This window comes from Hypanus sabinus, chromosome 3, assembly GCF_030144855.1.
Source record: "Hypanus sabinus isolate sHypSab1 chromosome 3, sHypSab1.hap1, whole genome shotgun sequence".
In the NCBI taxonomy this organism is placed as follows: Eukaryota; Metazoa; Chordata; class Chondrichthyes; order Myliobatiformes; family Dasyatidae; genus Hypanus; species Hypanus sabinus.
The window spans coordinates 155875432-155896586 of record NC_082708.1 but is presented as its reverse complement, the minus strand read 5'-3'; the positions used below and the strand labels follow the sequence as shown (position 1 = coordinate 155896586).

The window sequence follows — 21155 nt, the reverse complement described above, 5'->3', positions numbered from 1 at the left end:
GCAACCTCAGAAACGTCACTCTTCTTCACCTTCGCTAATAACTCCGGATCTGGCGATGTCAGGAAGTCGTCAATATTCATTGTTGCTGAATACCACTCACAAACCAATCAAACAAAAGAATCAGGTATTCCCCTTTTCTAATACACTGATCGATAATTAAACAAACATCTAAGCACAGAAACAGTACTTATCCCATGAGCCCCCAATTGTTATGATTCAGCAACAATGAATATAGAATTGAGATAGGTTTTTTTAATAAATAAAACTTTTATTAAACACTGCTACAAAAAATGAAAAGTAAGCAAATGACTAACTTAAACGGAAGTCAGCTGTTATACAGCAGCTCGAACAGTTTTTAAACGAGAAGTGCGAACACAGTCCTGAAAAGTAGTAAATGCAAAAATCCAAATGATTTACACAGTTAGTTAGGAGAGACTTTCCTTGAAGTAATAAATTCTCTTACAACGTGATGCTAATGCTGATCCCAGCCGAAATATGCCTTGCCCGAAGGATTTACGATGAAGGAAGTAAAAACAACTTAAATGGACTGACCTTTTCCTTTTGGCCAATAGCTCACTGCCCCAGTCCTTTCTGCTCTTACAGCAGGGACTATCGTGGGTGTGGATTACTACTTTCAGATTGAAGATTCCATAAGTTCGAATCTGTTTTACTGCCGACACCAACTTTTCTTGATCCTTCAGCTTCCTGAACTTCGATAATTCTTCACTCTCCGACTGGACTTTAACTGGCAGAGATTTTCAGAACTGTCGGCACAATGATTCTTACAGTAGAAATTAAAGCTCCACTTTTAAGCAAAACAGTGTCATGAAATCAAATACGCAGTAGAACGGAATCACTGAAAAATTAAGCCATGAACTGACCTGTGTCACAGTGAGACGTGCTCCTTTTAGACCTGTTGAAACAGGCCATCACATGACCTCTCACTGGTGGGAAAATTACATCAATCTACCATCACAAGACCATTACATTATGCCCAGCAGAGACTCAATTACATCATGGTCATGTGACAGTCACAAGATACCCACAGAGTATGTAACAAGTGCAAGTGAACAAAGTGGTCATGGTGTTTCTAAACTCTAGTGATTATGGTTGCGTTGGTTGGTTCAAGGGAAATAGCATTTTGTTGAACCTAGTTGTGTGGCACTTCAAGTGTCTTAACCTCCTACCCAATTGAGGTTGCAAGAAGATGGAGTGGTCTGGAGTTAGGAATCTTTGATGATGGGTTACAGCCAGAGAAAATCTACAGGTGCTGGAAATCAAAACAATACACACAAAATGCCACAGGGCCTCAGTAGGCCAGGCAGCATCTTTGGAAAAGAGTAAACAGTCGTGAGAATAGTTTACTCTTTTCCAAAGAAGGGAGAGATCCTTTATCGGGACTCTTTTCCATAGATGCTGCCTGATCTGCTGAGCTCCTCCAGCAATTGTGTGTGCAATCTTGATGATGGGTGCTGCCATCTTGTGGCACCATTTCCTGTAGGTACTACTGATGGTGAAAACAACTAAACTGATAGAAGATTAGAACCTCTATAGATAAATCATTTCAGTTTGGTGTGCTGGAAGTGAGTTGTCTCCTGATACTGAAGGTACATTTTGGGATTAAGCATGGGTATTAACTGAAAATTGCCTATTCTGCATCTGGTAAATGAAAGCTGTATATTCTAGCCCTTGTATCCTGTATCTGATGACATTTTGGATAGACCACAGTGTTGATAGTGGTCAAGAAATACACACTATGGATCCAAACTTCAGACCTATGATATAATTGATTTTAGGTTTCTCTTATAGACTGGGGTACACTTTCAAGGCCAACATTTATTACCTATGCCTCATTTCCCTTGAGAAGGTGGTGATGAGACCTGGTTTTGAAAAGCTGTGATCTGTGTACAAAATAGGAAGAAGTTTTGACTCCAAAGGACAGAGATATTTCCAAGTCTTAGGCTTGGAGAAGAGCACATAATACAAACAAGTCTGGAGATTGTTTAATCCATTGTGCCTGTATGAGTTTTTTGAAATTATCTAACTGATCCCATTTTCTGACTCTTTTCCTGAAGGAACTGATTTTCTCACTATTCAATTCACTTCAACTTCCAGGCTCATATAAACTCAAGAAATCCAATTTTTTTTGTCAATTTTCTTGTCATCTGGCTAGTGACCTTGACAACCATAGGTAAAGCTCACTCTAGAAAAACTGCTGGTAACTTTGGAAACTTTAATTCAATTTTCCTCAGAATTGCTTTTGCTTTGAGAAACAGCCCCAGCTTCTCTAGTTTCTCTGCTTATTGGAATTATTATGGTAAATTCGTTGTGTGCATTTGAATGAGAAAGTATGCGGGTTGAATAATTGTTCTTTTGCATAAGATTCTGAGAGTGCAAATGGTCTTAGATCTATTGTTTAGGAAACGTTGAAGCTGCAGTATTTTCAATTAGATTGCCTTAAGTTCATCCCATTCTCAGCTGCAAAACTGAGGTTTCGGATGAGTCCATCCTTGTTTTCAGTCCACCCTCCCCTGTGGAACAGCTATGCGCCTTACGTCACCAAACGAAAGTGTTTAAACAGCACTGGAGGATGGTAAGAGGCATTATCTCGCCGTGAAATCATAGTCACGGCTTCAACTGTTTGCCGGTCCAGTTCCACTGAAGTCCAGAACGTTACTTGATAGACTTTGATTTCAGTACCGTTCGATATAAGGGAACTGAGCACATCTCACAGTAGTACCGAGATCAAACTGCGTGGGTAAGTGTAACAATGGATTATAAATAACTCTTTTGTTGTGAAATGAAAGTGGTCTGGTCTGAGCTGTTCAGATCTTTATTTGAAAGGTGATGATACATTAAAAAAAATTAAAATTTTCATTACAAATACGGATGGGGATAACCCCTTATGAAAGTTTTTTCAAATACTTAAAAAAGTTCCCAGGCAGAATGTATTGTAATGCATTGAAGGTTCTGAACTCCCATAAACTGGCCTGTCTGAGTTTCTTGCTTCATCTTGTTTCTGAATCAGAATCAGGTTTATTATCACCAGTAGGCGACGTGAAATTTGTTAACTTAGTAGCAGCAGTTCAATGCGATACATAATCTAGCAGAGAGAGAGAGAGAGAGAGAGAGAGAGAGAGAAATAAATAAAATAAAACATAATAAAGTAAATCAATTACGTATATTGAATAGATTATTAAAAACTTGCAAAACAGAATTACTGTACATTAAAAAAGTGAGGTAGTGTCCAAAGCTTCAAAGTCCATTTTGGAATCGGCTGGCAGAGGGGAAGAAGTTGGTCCTGAATTGCTGAGTGTGTGCCTTCAGCCTTCTGTATCTCCTACCCGATAGTAACAGTGAGAAAAGGGCATGCCCTGGGTGCTGGACGTCTTTAATAATGGACACTGCCTTTCTGAGACACCGCTCCCTAAAGATGACCTGGGTACTTTGTCGGCTAGTGCCCAAGATGGAACTGACTAGATTTACAACCTTCTGCAGTTTCTTTCGGCCTGCGCAGTAGCCCCTCCATACCAGACAGTGATGCAGCCTGTCAGAATGCTCTCCACGACACAACTATTTAAATTTTTTTTAGTGTACTTGCGCCGTGCCAAATCGCTTCAAACTCCCAATAAAGTATACCCGCTGTCTTGCCTTCTTTATGACTACATCAATATGTTAGAACCAGGTTATATCCTCAGAGATCTTGACACCCAGGAACTTGAAGTTGCTTACCCTCTCCACTTCTGATCCCTCTGTGAGGATTGGTATGTGTTCCTTCGTCTCACCCTCCACCTGACCCTAACCCACCTGGACAAAAAAGACACATACGTTGGAATGCTGTTCATAGACTTCAGTTCAGCATTCAACACAATCATCCCTCAGAAACTGATTGGAAAGCTGAGCCGACTGGGCCTGAACACCTCCCTCTGTAACTGGATACTAGGCTTCCTGATTGGGAGAACTCAGTCTGTCCGGATCGGGAGCAGCATCTCCAACGCCATTACCCTGAGCACCCCCAGGGCTGTGTGCTCAGTCCACTGCTGTTCACACTGCTGACCCACGACTGTGCTGCAACACACAGCTCGAACCACATCATCAAGTTTGTCGATGGCACAACTGTGGTGGGTCTCATCAGCAAGAACGACAAGTCAGCTTACAGAGAGGAGGTGCAACGGCTAACGGACTGGTGCAGAGCCAACAACCTGTCTCTAAATGTGAACAAAAGAAATGGTTGTTGACTTCAGGAGGGGACGGAGCAACCACTCCCCGCTGAACATCAACGGCTCCTTGGTAGAGATCGTTAAGAGCACCAAATTTCTTGGTGTTCACCTGACGGAGAATCTCACCTGGTCCCTCAACACCAGCTCCATAGCAAAGAAAGCCCAGCGGCGTCTCTACTTTCTGCGAAGGCTGAGGAAAGTCCATCTCCCACCCCCCATCCTCATCACATTCTACAGGGGTTGTACTGAGAGCATCCTGAGCAGCTGCATCGCTGCCTGGTTCGGTAATTGCACCACCTCGGATCGTAAGACCCTGCAGTGGATAGTGGGGTCAGCTGAGAAGATCATCGGGTCTCTCTTTCCGCCATTACAGACATTTACACCACACGCTGCATCCACAAAGCAAACAGCATTATGGACCCCACGCACCCCTCATACAAACTCTTCTCCCTCCTGCCGTCTGGGAAAAGGCTCCGAAGCATTCGGGCTCTCACAACCTGATGCACCATCAATAACTCTCGGAGACGGGAGGCAAAAGATGGGCTTTTAATTAGCTGCAAACGTGACAACGACATCTTGGAGACTGAGGGCCTCCAATCCCCTTTATACCGGGGTCTGTGGGAGGAGCCACAGGAGCAGTCAGCAGAGGGGCGTGTCCAGACAGGTATATGTAGTTCACCACACAACCAGACTATGTAACAGTTTCTTCCTCCAAACCATCAGATTCCTCAATACCCAGCGTTTGGACTGACACCAACTTACTGTCTTGTTTATTATTTATTGCAATGCCTGCACTGTTTTTGTGCACTTTATGCAGTCCTGTGTAGGTCTTAGTCTAGTGTAGTTTTTGTGTTGTTTTACGTAGTTCAGTGTAGTTTTTGTACTGTTTCATGTAGCACCATGGTCCTGAAAAATGTCGCCTAATTTTTACTGTGTACTGTACCAGCAGTTATGGTCGAAATGACAATAAAAAGTGGCTTGTCTTGACTTGACCTGCCCCTTCCTGAAGTCCGCAATCACTTGTTATTGAACCAAAGAATGGTATTGGAATATAAGAACAGGAGACATACAGCCATTGAGTCCACTTCCCTATTCAATGGGATCATTCTTAACCCGTATCTCAGCAACATCTAGCTCTCTGTAGCCCTTATTTAACAAAACCTAAACTCTACCTGACATTTCCTTTGATGTCCAACTTTCTAAGTGTTTCTAAGGGACAAAATTGTACATGTTCAGTAGTGTTTTTGCAGCATCATTACCCAAGGAATAGTTAAACTGTTAATCTATTATGTGCTCTAATTCCTGGCTTCTCTAGTACCTTTTTAAATAATTTCTAACAATTAAACCCTACAAAAATCCTTTAAATGTCATCAACCCATCAGTTAAATAATTCTTGAAGCTTCCCTGTAAAAAGAACGATACAGGGGTGGGGGGGGGGGGGGTGATTGATAAGTTTGTGGCCTAAGGTAGGAGTCAATTTTAGAAAATCTAGCACATTTATTTTTCAACATAGTCCCCTCCTACATTTACATACTTAGCCCAGCGGTCATGGAGCATACGGATCTTGGACCTCCAGAAAGTGTCCACAGCAAGGAGGATTCAAGGAGTTGAGTTATACAACTCTCATTACATGCACACACAGTTATACTCTGAGTGATTATGCAGAAAGTTTGAAGTTAATAACTCATCTGGGTGATTGATAAATCTATGGCCTAAGGTAGAAGGAGATGAGTTATTAACTTCAAACTTTCTGCATAATCACTCAAAGAGTTTACTTGCATGTGCATGTAACTAGAGCTGTATAACTCATCTCTTCTAAGTTAGGCCACAAACTTATCAATCACCCCGATGAGTTATTAACTTCGAACTTTCTGCAGAATCATTCAAAGAGCTGACCTGCATGTGCATGTAATGAGAACTGTATAACTCATCTCCTTCTACCTTAGGCCATGAACTTATCAATCACCCCTCGTAAACCAAGTGTTACATAATTTATGACTTCGCATTTCTATAGTCTCATAATTCCTCTTGAAAATTCAGGAATAACAGGTAATAGGAATCTTGTAAATCTTAAGTATGTGCATAATAAAACAAAATCTTATCGGAATGTTTTAGAAGCAAAGATGTTGTACATCCTGCCTGGTTGCAGCGTCGTCAGATATCAAAGGCTTACGCCTCAGGGTGTTTGTGCCACCTGATCTGTGTTTTGTTGTCATCAAAAAATGCACTTACATGACGCCTTTAATCTGGAAAAATAATAGCCAGAAGCTGCTACCAGACAAAGAATTGTCCATGAGTTACTAAAGGAGATATTAGAACAAGTGACCAAAAGCTTGATCAAGCTTTTAAGGAAGACCTCAAAAAAAAAGTTAGCAGCGGAGGAGTGGAAAGATCTGGGACGAAGTTCCAGAGATTAAAATCTAAGTAGCTTAAGATGTAACTGTCAACAACAAAACCATAGAAAGGGAAGATGCATAATAGACTCACAGGAAATTCTGCAGCTGCTGGAAATCTAGAGCAACACATGCAAAATACTGAAGTAACTCAGCAGGTCAGCATGGAAATGAATGAACAGATGATGTTTTAGACATCTGGACTGGGGTGCATAACAGACCTCAACTACAGGGGCAGAGGGATGCAAATATCTTGTAAAGAATAAAATGGTTGGGAGGAACCCAAAAGAACAAATTACATCTATGGTTCATATTTAATGAAAGTCCCACTGTTCTTTCTATTTATTGGAGATTTTTAAGATAACAATATTGCAGTTGAATAGTATCTTTCAATGTTTACGTACCTATTGTTTGGTATTATATTTGTTTATACTGTCTGTTATTGGCAGAATATTAAAATTATGCTTGTGTTCGTTTCACATTTCTTCCTGTAATCCCTGATAGGTTTAAACATGCCAAACTATAAATTAACGTACTTCAAACTGAGAGGGAGAGCAGAAACAGCTCGATACATTTTTGCATACAGTGGAATAAATTATGAAGATGAAACAATTGAAAGATCTGTTTGGGACCATTTAAAATCAAGTAAGCAGTATGGATTACAAATTACATTTGTCACCTCTGAAACTGTTGAAGGACTGGCATACATGTAATGTTTTTCATGATATTCTAAATTATTTCACAGCCAATTGGATTTGGATTTGGTTTATTGTAGTCTAATGTACCAGGGTAAACTTCTCCCGCATACCATTCATACATATTTATACTTAGCGATATAGAGCAGACTAGGCCCTTCTGGCCCTTCGAACCAAGCTGCCCCAGCAACTCCTGACAAACTTGATTAACCCTAACCTAATCACAGGACAACTTATAATGATAATTAACCTACCCAGTACTTCTTTGGACTGTGGGAAGAAATCAAAGAAAACCCATGCATTCCATGGGGAGGACATACAGACAATCGTTACAGAATGGCACCAGAATTGAACTTCGAACTCCAGAATGTCCTGAGCTGGAACAGTCTCATGCTAACTGCTGCACTACCTTGGCATTTGTTACAGTGGAGCATTGAGGTAGTATTTAAACAATAGCTGAATGTAGAATAAAATGTTGCAGCTACAGAGAAAGTAGACAATCAGGTGCAAGGCCATAATGTTGAGAGTCCATCTCATTATAGTATACTGAAGTACATCTTGAGGTTTAGTCACTTATGAAGTTGAAAATTGAGCAGTCAGTTTATACACAGATCATTGAAAAGAAAAAGAATATAAATACTAGAAATCTGAAATAAAAACAATAAAAATGCTGTATATTCTCAGCAGATCAGGCAGCATCAATGAAGAGGGAAAGATAGTTAGTCTATTATCAATAACCCTTCATCGGAACTGGAAAAGTGGGAAAATAATTGTGTTTTAAGTTGCAGGGATGGGGTAGAGGAATGCCTGGCATAAAGTGGGGACCAAGGTTGTCCAGGTGACATAATTACTTGTAGTGCTATCTAAGATGGCACCTTATCAAATGCCTTCTGGAAATTCAACTGTACAACATCTACCAGTTCTGCTTTATTCTCTATGCTCATTAAATATAACCATATAACAATCACAGCACGTAAACAGGCCATCTCGGCCCTCCTAGTCCATGCCGAACTCTTAATCTCACCTAGTCCCACCTACCCGGACTCAGCCCATAACCCTCCACTCCTTTCCTGTCCATATACCTATCCAATTTTACCTTAAATGACACAACTGAACTGGCCTCTACTACTTCTACAGGAAGCTCATTCCACACAGCTATCACTCTCTGAGTAAAGAAATACCCCCTCGTGTTTCCCTTAAACTTCTGCCCCCTAACTCTCAAATCATGTCCTCTCGTTTGAATCTCCCCTACTCTCAATGGAAACAGCCTATTCACGTCAACTCTATCTATCCCTCTCAAAATTTTAAATACCTCGATCAAATCCCCCCTCAACCTTCTACGCTCCAATGAATAGAGACCTAACTTGTTCAACCTTTCTCTGTAACTTAAGTGCTGAAACCCAGGTAACATCCTAGTAAATCGTCCTGCACTCTCTCTAATTTATTGATATCTTTCCTATAATTCGGTGACCAGAACTGCACACAATATTCTAAATTTGGCCTTACCAATACCTTGTACAATTTTAACATTACATTCCAACTTCTGTACTCAATGCTCTGATTTATAAAGGCCAGCCTTCCAAAAGCCTTCTTCACCACCCTATCTACATGAGACTCCACCTTCAGGGAACTATGCACTGTTATTCCTAGATCTCTCTGTTCCTCTGCATTCCTCAATGCCCTACCATTTACCCTGTATGTTCTATTTGGATTATTCCTGCCAAAATGTAGAACCTCACACTTCTCAGCATTAAACTCCATCTGCCAACATTCAGCCCATTCTTCTAACTGGCATAAATCTCCCTGCAAGCTTTGAAAACCCACCTCATTATCCACAACACCTCCTACCTTAGTATCATCGGCATACTTACTAATCCAATTTACCACCCCATCATCCAGATCATTTATGTATATTACAAACAACATTGGGCCCAAAACAGATCCCTGAGGCACCCCGCTAGTCACCGGCCTCCATCCCGATAAACAATTATCCACCACTACTCTCTGGCATCTCCCATCTAGCCACTGTTGAATCCATTTTATTACTCCAGCATTAATACCTAACGACTGAACCTTCTTAACTAACCTTCCATGTGGAACTTTGTCAAAGGCTTTGCTGAAGTCCCTATAGACTACATCCACTGCCTTACCCTCGTCAACATTCCTCGTAACTTCTTCAAAAAATGCAATAAGGTTTGTCAAACATGACCTTCCACGCACAAATCCATGCTGGCTACTCCTAATCAGATCCTGTCTATCCAGATAATTATTAATACTATCTCTAAGAATACTTTCCATTAATTTACCCACCACTGATGTCAAACTGACAGGTCTATAATTGCTAGGCTTACTTCTAGAACCCTTTTTAAACAATGGAACCACATGAGCAATACGCCAATCCTCTGGCACAATCTCCGTTTCTAATGACATCTTAAAGATCTCTGTCAGAGCTCCTGCTATTTCTACACAAACTTCCCTCAAGGTCCTGGGGAATATCCTGTCAGGACCCGGAGATTTATCCACTTTTAAACTTCTTAAAAGCGCCAGTACTTCCACCTCTTTAATTGTCATAGGTTCCATAACTTCCTTACTTGTTTCCCACACCTTACACAATTCAATATCCTTCCCCTTAGTGAATACCGAAGAGAAGAAATCGTTCAAAATCTCTCCCATCTCCCTCGGCTCCACACATAGCTGACCACTCTGATTCTCTAAGGGGCCAATTTTATCCCTCACTATCCTCTTGCTTTTAATATAACTGTAGAAACCTTTCGGATTTACTTTCACCTTATTTGCCAAACCAACCTCGTATCTTCTTTCAGCTTTTCTAATCTCTTTCTTAAGATTCCTTTTACATTCTTTATATTCCTCGAAGAACCTCAAAAATCCTCAAAGAACTCCAGTAATTTTGTCATCCCGGACCCATCCTTCATGAATGCATGCTGTATCTACCTAATGGAACCACTTCTACTCAGGTGTTTAGTTTTTCTTCCTTAGTAATGTTGCCTAGCTGGGTAATGAAACATCTGCAAGCTAACAAGCCAGCTCGGCAAGCCACTCAACAACAATAGCTTCAAGCTTTAAGCTAACTGGCCTATAGTTAGCCATTTCACCTGCATTTTTTAAAACAGTGGTGTGAACTTTGTTGTCTTCCAGTCTGTTGGGACTGCCCAGAGTCCAGTGTATTTTGGTAAACAATTGCAAACTCATCTAGTACAACTTTTGCCATTTCTTTCAGCATCCTGGGATGCATCCTATCAGGACCAGGGGACTAGCCTATCTTTAGGCCCATTAGTTTGCTCATCACTGTCTCTTTAGTGACAATGATTGCAACATGGTCCTCGCCTCCCATTGCATCCATAACATCTCTTTTTAGCATGTCAGGCCTGTCCTCCACAGTAAAGACAGACACAAATTAGTCATGGCTATTTCCACATTACCCAATATTCCCTCCACCTTCTCACCTTTCAAGGGATCTACTTTCACTTAAGCCATCCTTTTCCATTTTACATAATTATCAAAATATTTACTATTTGTTTTCATACTTTGTAACTAGTTTGTTTTCACAATCTATCTTCCTTTTCCTTATTGCTTGCTCAGTGGTTCTTTGTTGTTTTTTTAAAGTTAACTGAATCTTCCAGTTTCTGTTACTTTTGGCAATTTTGGATGCATGACCTTTGAGTTTGATGTCTTCTTTAATTTTCTTAGTTATCCAAGACTGGCTGTCTCCAGCCTTACTAACCTCGCTTTAATTGGGATATCCATATGTTGAGCACTGTGAAAAATCTTCCTGAATGTCTTCCATTGTTTTTCAACGGTCCCATCATATAGTCTGTGTTCCCAGTCTACGCTAGCCAGCTCCTCCCTCATCTCATTGTAGTTCAAAGTAAAATTATTATCAAAGTACGTGTATGTCACTATATACTACCCCGAGGTTCATTTCCTTGCAGGGATTCACAGTAGAACAAAGAAATACAATAGAATGAATGAAAACTACACAGAAAAAAAGACTGACAAACAACCAATGTGCAAAAGACCGAGTGTGCAAATACAAAAAAAAAGTCTCTCTTGTTTAAGCTTAATCCACTGGATTTAGATCAAACTATTGCACTCTTCATTTGTATGAGAATTTTAGTCATACTGTGATCACTCTTTCCAAGACAATTCCTACCTACAAGATCATTACTTTCATTGCACAGGATCAGATCAAATATAGCATCTCCCTTGTAGGTTCAGTAACATGCCATTCAATAAAATTATCATGGATGCCTTCTATGAAGATCTCCCCTGGACTGCCTTGGCTAACTTGATTTGCCCAATCACTGTGCAAGTTCAAATTCCCCATGAGAACTGAATCAGAATCAGGTTTATTATCACTGATTAATGCCATGAAATTGTTTTGCAGCAGAAGAACAGTGCAATATATAAAAATTGCTGTAAATTACAATAAGAATATATAAAAAATAAAAAAAAGAGATTAAATAGTAAGCACAAGGAAATCCTGACAAAGGGTCTCGGCCTGAAACGTCGACAGCGCTTCTTCCTATAGATGCTGCCTGGCTTGCTGCGTTCCACCAGCATTTTGTGTGTGTTGATTAAATAGTGAGGTAGTTTTCATAGGTTCATGGACTATTCATAAATCCAATGGTGATGGAGAAGAAGCTGCTGCTAAAATGTTGAGTGTGTATCTTCAGGCTTTTGTACCTCCCAAGACAATTGTACTGCTCCAAAGAGTGCTATATTACGTAATTCTTACCTTTGGCCATTAGGCTCTATATGTGTCAACCTATAGCCAGGGAAGTGGTGACCCCTCCTGTTAGACTGTTTAAGGTAACTTATTTTTTATTTCTCTTTCAATATTTGTATATCTGCATACTTGTAATGATACTGTGACACTGTAATTTCCTTTGGGATTGATAAAGTATCTATCTGATGATAATAGTGAGGAGAGGACATGTCCCAGATGGTGAGGGTCCTTAATGATGTATGTTACTTTCTTGAAGCATCACACTTTGAAGATATCCTCGATGGTGCTGAGGCTAGTGCCCATAATGCAGCTAGCTGAGCTTACAGCCCTCTGCAGGTTTTTCTGGTTTTGTGCATTGGCACTTCCGTACCAGACAGTGATGCAACTGGTCAGAGTGCTCTCCATGGTACATCTGCAGACAATCTAATCTAATCTATGAACCTGCAGAGTCAGACAGAATGCAGGTTATATGTTAGTTATACAAGACAGTGAAGGGAAAAAATACATGCAGAACAAAGCATTCATGGAAAAAAAATTCAATTAAAGACAAGTTCATGCTTGTGGTGTTCCATTACTGAGGTAGAGTAGGGGTAATGTAGGTCATTTCAAGGACTTGATGTTATAAAGACTAGCTTTATTTGTCTCATGTATATAGGGACATCAAAATATACAGTGAACTGCATCATTTGCATCAATGACCAACACACTCCAAGGATACCCACAGGTGTTGCTATGCTTCAGGTGCCAATATAGCATGCCCACAACTTACTAACCCTAAGCCATAGATCTTTGGAATGTGGGAGGAAACCCAAGTGGTCACAGGGAGAATGTAGATTCCTTGCAGACAGCATCAAGAATTGAACTCTGATCTTTCAATCTCTGCTAATCTAAAGGTTATGTTAACCACTACGCTAGCATGTTGTTGAGAATCAGCTTTTTCTAAATATGGTGGTGTGGGATTTCATGCTTCGGTACTTCTTAAAATAAATAGGAGAATTAGTTTAAAGTTCAACAAGAAAGATTTACAAAAGGACCTGAGAGGGTGTTTTTTGGTTTTTACAGTGGGTGTGGGTATGGAATGAGCTGTCAGAGGAGGTAGTAGAGGTGGGTACAATTATGCTGTTTTAAAGATATTTAGTCGGGCATGTGGTTGGGAAAAGTGTAAAGAGATAGGAGTCAAATGCAGGCACATGGAGTAGCTCAGATAGGCAACTTGATCAGCACAGGTGAGTTGGGTGAAAGGGGCTATTGCTATGCTGTATGACTTTATGTGCTGATGAATGGGATTAGTGTAATTAGTTGGTAGTTGGAAGGCCCATGGTGGATCTGGGCACTAGGATAGTAGGACTCTACCTATAACTTTGAGTATAAATCACTTGTATAATCATGGTGAACAGTTTGCTTCTGTCCTGTATACTATAAAGTAGTTTTATGCAGGTTTGAACCCAGAACTGAAAGTTCATGAAATCCACATTTGAATTTGATGAAAAGTTAAATACACAAGGGAGAAGGGAATAGGAGGACATGCTGACTGTGCAACTTGAGAAGAGGCTTGTGTAGAGCGTAAACACCATTGTGGGCCAAGGTTAGACTGACAATCTGTGCTTTGATTCCTTAGAGGAATACCCTTATAGCCTGAGCTCCAGACAATGGTAGTGGGTGTGGCTGGAAGACCTGAAATGGAGGAGAGCAATTGACCTGACAGCAAGGGTTACTGGTTTATTTGCAATAATCTGACTTTTCCATGTTTTTTTCCCCTCTCATTTCCAGTATTTGGTATAGAGAGAGTAACCCTTTTCAGTAATACTACGTGGTGAATAGAAAAGGCCAACACCAGCTGTAATTTTTACCATAAATGCTGCCTGGCCTGTTGAGTTCCTCCAGCATTTTGTGTTTAGTAGCATTGTATTGTACAGAGCTCTACAGATGCCGACACAGCTGTTTATTTGTTTAATACAAAAGCAAACTCTTGCAGAAATAAGGATATCTAGACCAGAATGCCCAGAAACACTGTGGCCAGATAGCACAGAGAAAAAGAGCTAATGTGTTTTTTTAGTACTGGAAATAGTCATTAAGAGTTTTAGGAGCCCGAAATTAGTTTATTACGGCACTCTTTTGTTTGTGTGCCATCCACAGATGATTTCATATGGAAATACTGTGAGGTAAAACAAAAGGAAAAGTGCTGTATTGCACAGAGGAGAGGATGGTAGGCTGATAATTGGTAAGCTTTGTACTGGATGGAGGGGGAGGACAGACTGGTGAGGAGTGTGAAGTGCGCTTTCTGAGTGTTGAATGGACTCGCCCAATTTGGGCTGTGATGTCAATCTCTCCCTCCTGAATTACCTCCCTCATCTACCCCTTACATGCCGTCCACTGACTTCTGGGAGTGAACAAATTACCGGTGTAGTAGAAAATTGGAGGGAAATATTCATTCTAAAGACAGTCCAATGTGGCGATTTTTGAAGAGGCGGTTTAAGATGAAGAGAAGGACTCTAGGCCTAGGCCTACGGACAATTCTGAAAGTAAATGATAAAGCATTACAAGCTTCTGAGTAATTCCACTGCACTAATGCAACAACAGACACAAAAAATCCATCTTTACAATGAAAGCTACTTATCAATGGATTTTTCATGGACTGGTGATCCAAGCTGTCCTGTTCCATTGAGCCTAGTCTGTGGCAAACAATGTACAAATGCAGCAACGGTTCCAGCAAAATAGAAAAGACACATAACTATCTGATAGATGACAGAACAAGGACAGAGGCAGATATCAACCTGTTCCATAGATATTTTATTTAAATGAATAAGGTGACATGATGCACCAGTAAGGCTGATATTGTTTCCAGTACCAGTTCCTTCAGGAAAAGAGTATATTTAATTGGTCTGTATGGTTCCTGTTCTAGATCTGCTGTTTAAACAACTTCCGATTCTGAAAGTAGATAATATTGAACTGAACCAGAGCACTGCCATTGCAAGGTACCTGGCTAGAGAAACAGGTAACGTTAATCATTATTTTCTCATTCATATTAGGAGTTTAGTGTGATCTCATAACAATGATGCATTTATTCACATAACATACACATTTAAAAAATTTTTACTTAGGCTTAGCTGGGAAAAGCAGCATTGAACAAGCTCAAGTGGATGCCATCGTGGACACAATCAATGACTACATGAACCTATTTCCTTGGACCGAGAAGAATGAAGCTGTGAAAGTAAGACTGAGTTTTATGCTGTATAATATTGTAGTATCTGTGACACTGATAACAAATTAGCAGGTAGCATTTTTGCTCATATTTTGAAATGTTGGATTTTCAAATGTATAGTGGTGTTGTAAGAATCTAGACTTGTTATATTTGGTTCCTTAAAAGCTGATGTCTTCCCAGAACCTTAGGAGTCTTACTGTTTATTATTGCTGCACCTACCTTTTTCAGGATCCTTGGAGATAGTCATTGAAAGAAGTTCTCGGTTTTAGACCCCATAACTTCGCCAGTACTCTCTCTTTTATGATGATTACCTTTTAATCCCTCTTGTCTTTTGACTCTCCCCTTTTTATGCTATGATGATAAACAAAGTATTTATTTAACATTTGTCATTTCTTTATTCCCTATTATAAATTCATCTCTTTAATTCCTAGTTCAAGGTAGATTTAATATCAAAGTATCAATATGCAAAAGATAAACTGAAAATAATAATCATAATAAAGAAATAATACTGAGAACATATGTTGTAGAAAGTGAGTCTACATTTTGAAGAATCAGTTCAGTGTTGGTGAGTGATGTTATCCATGCTGATTCAGGAGCTTGATGGTTGAAGAGTAGTAACGGTGGTGTGGGACCTGAGGCTGCGGTATCTTCTTCCCAATGGCAGCAGTGAGGGTGTGGACTGGGTGGTAGGGGAGCAGCGGGGTCCATGGTCCATCTTAAGGCAGTACTCTTTATAGATGTGCACGATTGTGGGGAATGTTTTTCCTGAGGGACTGTTCTCTATCTACTACTGTTCGCAGTAACCTATTTATCTTTATTGTTTCTTTATGTAACTGCAGAATTTCTTATCCATTGAGATATACAGCACAGAAATGTGCCCATGTCCCTGTTTTGCCCCTCTACATTAATCCCTTTTGCTGCAGTAGGACCCTACTCTTCTATGTCTTGATTGGTCAAGTGTCAAAGTGTTTCTTAATGTAATAATTGCATTTAATTGCAACACCCAATCTAGGATAGCATTTCCCCTGGCAGGCTCAATCACAAGCTGCTCTAAAAAGTCCTCTCATAGGCACTCAGAAAATTCCCCCTCTTGCAATTTGACACCAACCTGATTTTCACAACCCCCTTGCATATTGAATTCCCCATTATGTTTGTGACATTACCCTTCTTACCTGCCTTTTCCAGCTCTTTGCAATCTCAACCCTACATTGAGATTGTCTTAACAATGGTCCTGACAAAGGGTCTCGGCCCAAAACGTCGACAGTGCTTCTCCTTATAGATGCTGCCTGGCCTGCTGTGTTCCACCAGCATTTTGTGTGTGTTGTTTGAATTTCCAGCACCTGCCGATTTCCTCATGTTGTCTTAACAACATTCTTCTTTCCAGCAAAGGATGAATGAAGACATTGTCACCAATAAAGTACCCATACTTCTGGAAGGCTTGACCAAACTCCTGGGGGACCGATCTTGGTTTGTTGGCGATTCAGTGAGTATAACTTAATGAGTTATCTTGATGACTAATTATAGCAAAATAAACATCACATGCAGCAGAATCCAGAAAGCCAGTTGACTTAGCATTCATTTTAGACTGGCAGCCTGATACACTGTATATGCTTAGAATTGATAATTGGTTTCTTATTGCCACATGTACCAAGACAGTGGAAGAACTTGCATTTACATACATGCCATCCACGCAGATCATTCCATGTTTTTATAAAGTAGTACAAAAGGGAAATATGCAGAATGTTGATGTTACAGTTAGAGAAAGTGCAGGCAACAAATAAAGTGTAAGGGTGATGACAAAATAGATTGAGAAAAGAGTTCATCTTTATTGTGACAGAGGTTCATTCTGGAGTCTTATAATAGCAGGATAGAAACTGCTCGAGACGTTGCCATATATGTATTATGGTTAGCTATTTTCCTTTGTGGAAGCACCTGTCTCTGGCAAACAAAGTCAGCAAACACATTTGCTTACTCGTTTCCATTCACCCAATCTAGTGGCTGCCATTTCACCCAATGAGCAGAATTGCCAAATAGAGCAGCCCAGATTCAAATTCCTGAACAATATACAGCTAAATCCCAGTCCAGGTGAAGGGTCATGACCTGAAACATTGATCGTCATTTACCTCGACAGATGCTGCCTGACTTGAGTTTCTCCAGCAGCTCATACTTTTCGCTTCAATACCAGCCACTTTACTTTAACAATTGTTCGTGATCTTGTCTTTGACTTCAAATATAAAAACAACTAACTTTAAAATCATTTTTGCTTCTAGGTTACCTGGGCAGATTTTCACTGGGCTGTCTGTTCGATCACTCTCATCAGCCTAAATGCCAACCTGCATAACTATCCCAGTTTGCTGGCTTTGAAAGAACGAATTGAAGCTCTCCCTCAAATTGCAAGCTGGATAGAACGGCGACCAAAGACTCCACTGTAAAGTTACAGCATCAGTTCTCTGGAAAAGTTATTTTACTTAAAAGGATTTTACACTTCCAGACTAAAGTACGATTCACACAGTATCTTCAAGTTGTAAATACTAGTCTTTATCTTGGAGTAATTGCTATAAATTTCTAAGATTGAAGCTTTCAGTTTCTAATCTGTTAGGATGTTAAAGAAGATCCAAAGACGAGGCTCATATTCCCTCCAGTACATTAGATTGAAAGGGTGAACTAATAGATGCACTTGGTGGACAAGGCTGATCCTATAACAAAGTTTGTGCAATATTAGGAAGCATTTCTTCATAAAAGGCAGTAGAAATCAATAACCTATTCTCACAAAACTAAATGGAGCTTTAGAGAGAATTCAGAACTGAGTGATAAACTGATATAGGGTTAGGGATTGTGAGAAATGTAGTTAAGATACAGATTAAGCTGAATGCCTGAATGGCATCCATCTACTCAGCACTTGGGATGAGATGGAGCAGTTGTCATTCTGGCCTGTTCTGTGACACCTGATTATGTCTAAAGCAACATTGTCTTCTTCTTGTCAGATTGAAATATTTAAATTAACAGTTTAGGCAATGGAATAAGTACAAGTGATTTCAGAATTTAAAGGGGCTACAAAACAGGTTTAAGTAACACTGAGAAGGGTTGTGTCAGGTTTCAAAATGTTTATGAATTTGCAGTACAGGCATACTGGGAAATAAAATTTAAGCAAGTGATACATTGCACTTCAGTTAGATGAAAAGAAACAAATAAAAGGATAAATTGGATATTGACATTGAAACAAAAAAAAAACACTAAAAGTGGAATTGTAGACAGCCCAATTTTAGAAGTGGAACTGAAGAGGAGTGCAGTTGTGTTAAACATTTATTTGCTATTGTTTAGATTACACTTGAATATTACATACTCGTCATTATGCAAAGGAAAAGGGAAAAGGTGACCAAGAATAGCAGCAAAAATGTAAGGTGAATGCTATTGGAAAAGGGTAACATGATTGGTATCATATTTCATCAAAAGGGAAGGCTTAGGGAAGAGGCCTTTATCACTGGAAGATAATTTGATGGAACAAGGTGGGGAAGTATAAAACTAAAGGTCATTTATGAAAGCCCAGAAACTAAATGTAAAATTCAGAATAAATACCATTTCCTGTAGAGATGAGAACACGGAGTGCTTTGAGGTGAGCAGTATGCATATTTAGAGCAAGGCTAGAATATTCTTGAAGCCATCTTGTGAAATACACCAACTTGGATGTGCATTGTAATATTCTATCAAGATTATAGCTGTCAATACAGCAATGGAGATGTTTAATAATCTAAGCAATTTAACTTATGTAACTCAATTACTTTTGTAAGGCAGCTTTACATTGTTAGTTGTGGCTTTCTTAAACATGAATTACTGCACTCATCTGTACATATTATTAATGACTATGACAACCAAATGGTGCATGTATTTTACCTGCAATATACATTTCAGCAGGTGAATCAAATATGAGATGCAAGTTAATCTTATAGCATAAAAATCCTTTGGCTCACTGAGGTCGTGCCATGCACCCACCCACAATAACCTAACCTCCCCTCTCCCCATGTTTTCATCAACTTTCCCAGATTCTCCCATTCACCAACACACTGAGCAACTTAGTGTAGCTGATTATTCTACCAAATCTCATCTTTAGGATGGAGACAGAAACTGGAGTACCCAGAGGAAACCTGTGTGGTCACCAGGAGAATGCAAATTCCATACAAACGGCACAACCGATCATAATTGAATGTGGGTTACTGAAGCTCAGGCAGCATCTCTATCTGCTGTGCCCCCCCCCGCCCATTAAATGTCCCAGACTGGCAAAAGGGATTTAAAAGTTCAGTACAGCATAAATTCAATACTGCATTCAGTGGTACAAAAAAACATCTGTATACAATATTTGAAGATAAATTCTGTGCGAGACTTGAAAAGTAATAATAAGAGCAAGTTTTACTTGCTACAGTCTGCTCTACACTGAGTAGCTTCTAGCAAACATGATTCTGAACTCTTGGCTACACTGGGCAACAGCTATTGGTATTATTATTGTCACACCTACCAAAATATAGGTGAAAAACTTTTGTTTGGCATGCCATCTAGACAGATCATTCCATACATAAGTACAATTGAGATAGCAAAAACAAAAACAGAATGCAAAAAAACAGTATTTAGAGTAAGTGCAGAATGGAGAAACAAGTAATTTGCAAGGGCCAAGGCACATCACACCCTTGAACGTTCATATAAGCAGCTTTGCTTGAATCTGATGGTACCTGGTTTTCTATCTTTTACCTATTGGGAGAAGGGTCAAGAGGGAGGATCCTAAACCATGTTGACTGCTTTTCCAAGGCACTGAATAGTGGAGAATGATCAATGGAGGGGACACAGTGCTGATGTGACATTTCAGGATACTAAATTGTGAGATTGGAAATTTTGCTCTGTTTAAAAAGTATTTTAAATAAATTTATAATTATAATAGCATACAATTAATAGCCTTAATAGTATTTATAATCCCAAGGAAATAATAGCTTAAATTAACTTCATTAACTAGATCTTGGAAATTTTGCATAGAGAACACATTACTACTTTGTTAACAGTTGAACCTAGGACCATAGTTAACATTTACTGAAGTCATTGGCTTGCAAGATAATTCAAGTATATTTTGTATTGCTTAACCTTTTGTGATAATTTGGCTAATAATGTGCAGACTGAGCCAGAATTAGGATACACAGCTGTTAGGAATTTCCTAGGGTCCTCCCAATTATGAACTCCTGACTTATACAAAAGAATGGGAAACTAGCAGGATGAATCATTGGCTGTTGTGGACTACCTGGGGATCACAAGTAATGACTTTTCACAGGAGATAAAAAAATTTCTAATATGCATCATGCTATTGCAAAAGTAATAAAAATACAAATTGATTCATTATTGTACTTGTTTTTATATGTGCATTAAGTCTGTTCTACTAGTGTTTATGTCCTGATACATTTTCTTCTAACCCCTCAGCTCTTGAGATTCAGAACATTTCTAAATGAGTAAAGTTCTGCATTACTAATGTGCATGCAGTACAAAAGATCAATCCCACTTAATATTGTGAAACATGGACATTAAGATCCATTTATAATTCATACCAATTGTTTTGCAGATAAGATTGGCCACCAAGTCTAGTTGGATCTCATTAAGGTGAAGTTGGTAGAATCAGGATATTGAGCTGATAGGAACTTCCTTGGTTCCACCTACATATTGTTCCCAGCTTGCAAACATCTAAATTACGCACAGCCCATTCATGTCAAAGAGCCTTCAGGAGACCTGCAGGATGGACCTGCTGGCTGCCACAGGTCTGCAGGCATTTTCAGCCATGGAAACGTGGTCCACAGTTATATCTTTCTGCCATTAGCTGCCAGCCTTTTCTGTCTAAGGCCAACATTAAAATCATAAGTCCCACGTGTA

The 21155-nt window shown here is 39.6% G+C and overlaps 1 protein-coding gene across 1 annotated transcript; it reads left to right on the top strand.

Moving 5' to 3' along the window:
- Nucleotides 1-2584: 2584 nt before the first annotated feature.
- On the top strand, nucleotides 2585-20735 carry LOC132391795 (hematopoietic prostaglandin D synthase-like). Its single transcript, XM_059965420.1, has 6 exons — nucleotides 2585-2758; nucleotides 7118-7258; nucleotides 14958-15050; nucleotides 15157-15266; nucleotides 16642-16740; nucleotides 17528-20735. Exons 2-6 carry the CDS (start codon nucleotides 7126-7128, stop codon nucleotides 17687-17689), a joined length of 597 nt encoding a protein of 198 aa, XP_059821403.1. The 5' UTR covers nucleotides 2585-2758; nucleotides 7118-7125; the 3' UTR covers nucleotides 17690-20735.
- Nucleotides 20736-21155: the final 420 nt, after the last annotated feature.

Bases quoted from the DNA above. Each gene is read 5' to 3' on its own strand.
- LOC132391795 (XM_059965420.1), top strand. From the start codon at position 7,126: ATGCCAAACTATAAATTAACGTACTTCAAACTGAGAGGGAGAGCAGAA. The intron at 7,259-14,957 runs GTAAGCAGTATG...TTCCTGTTCTAG, and splicing joins TTGGGACCATTTAAAATCAA to ATCTGCTGTTTAAACAACTT. The intron at 15,267-16,641 runs GTAAGACTGAGT...TCTTCTTTCCAG, and splicing joins AGAAGAATGAAGCTGTGAAA to CAAAGGATGAATGAAGACAT.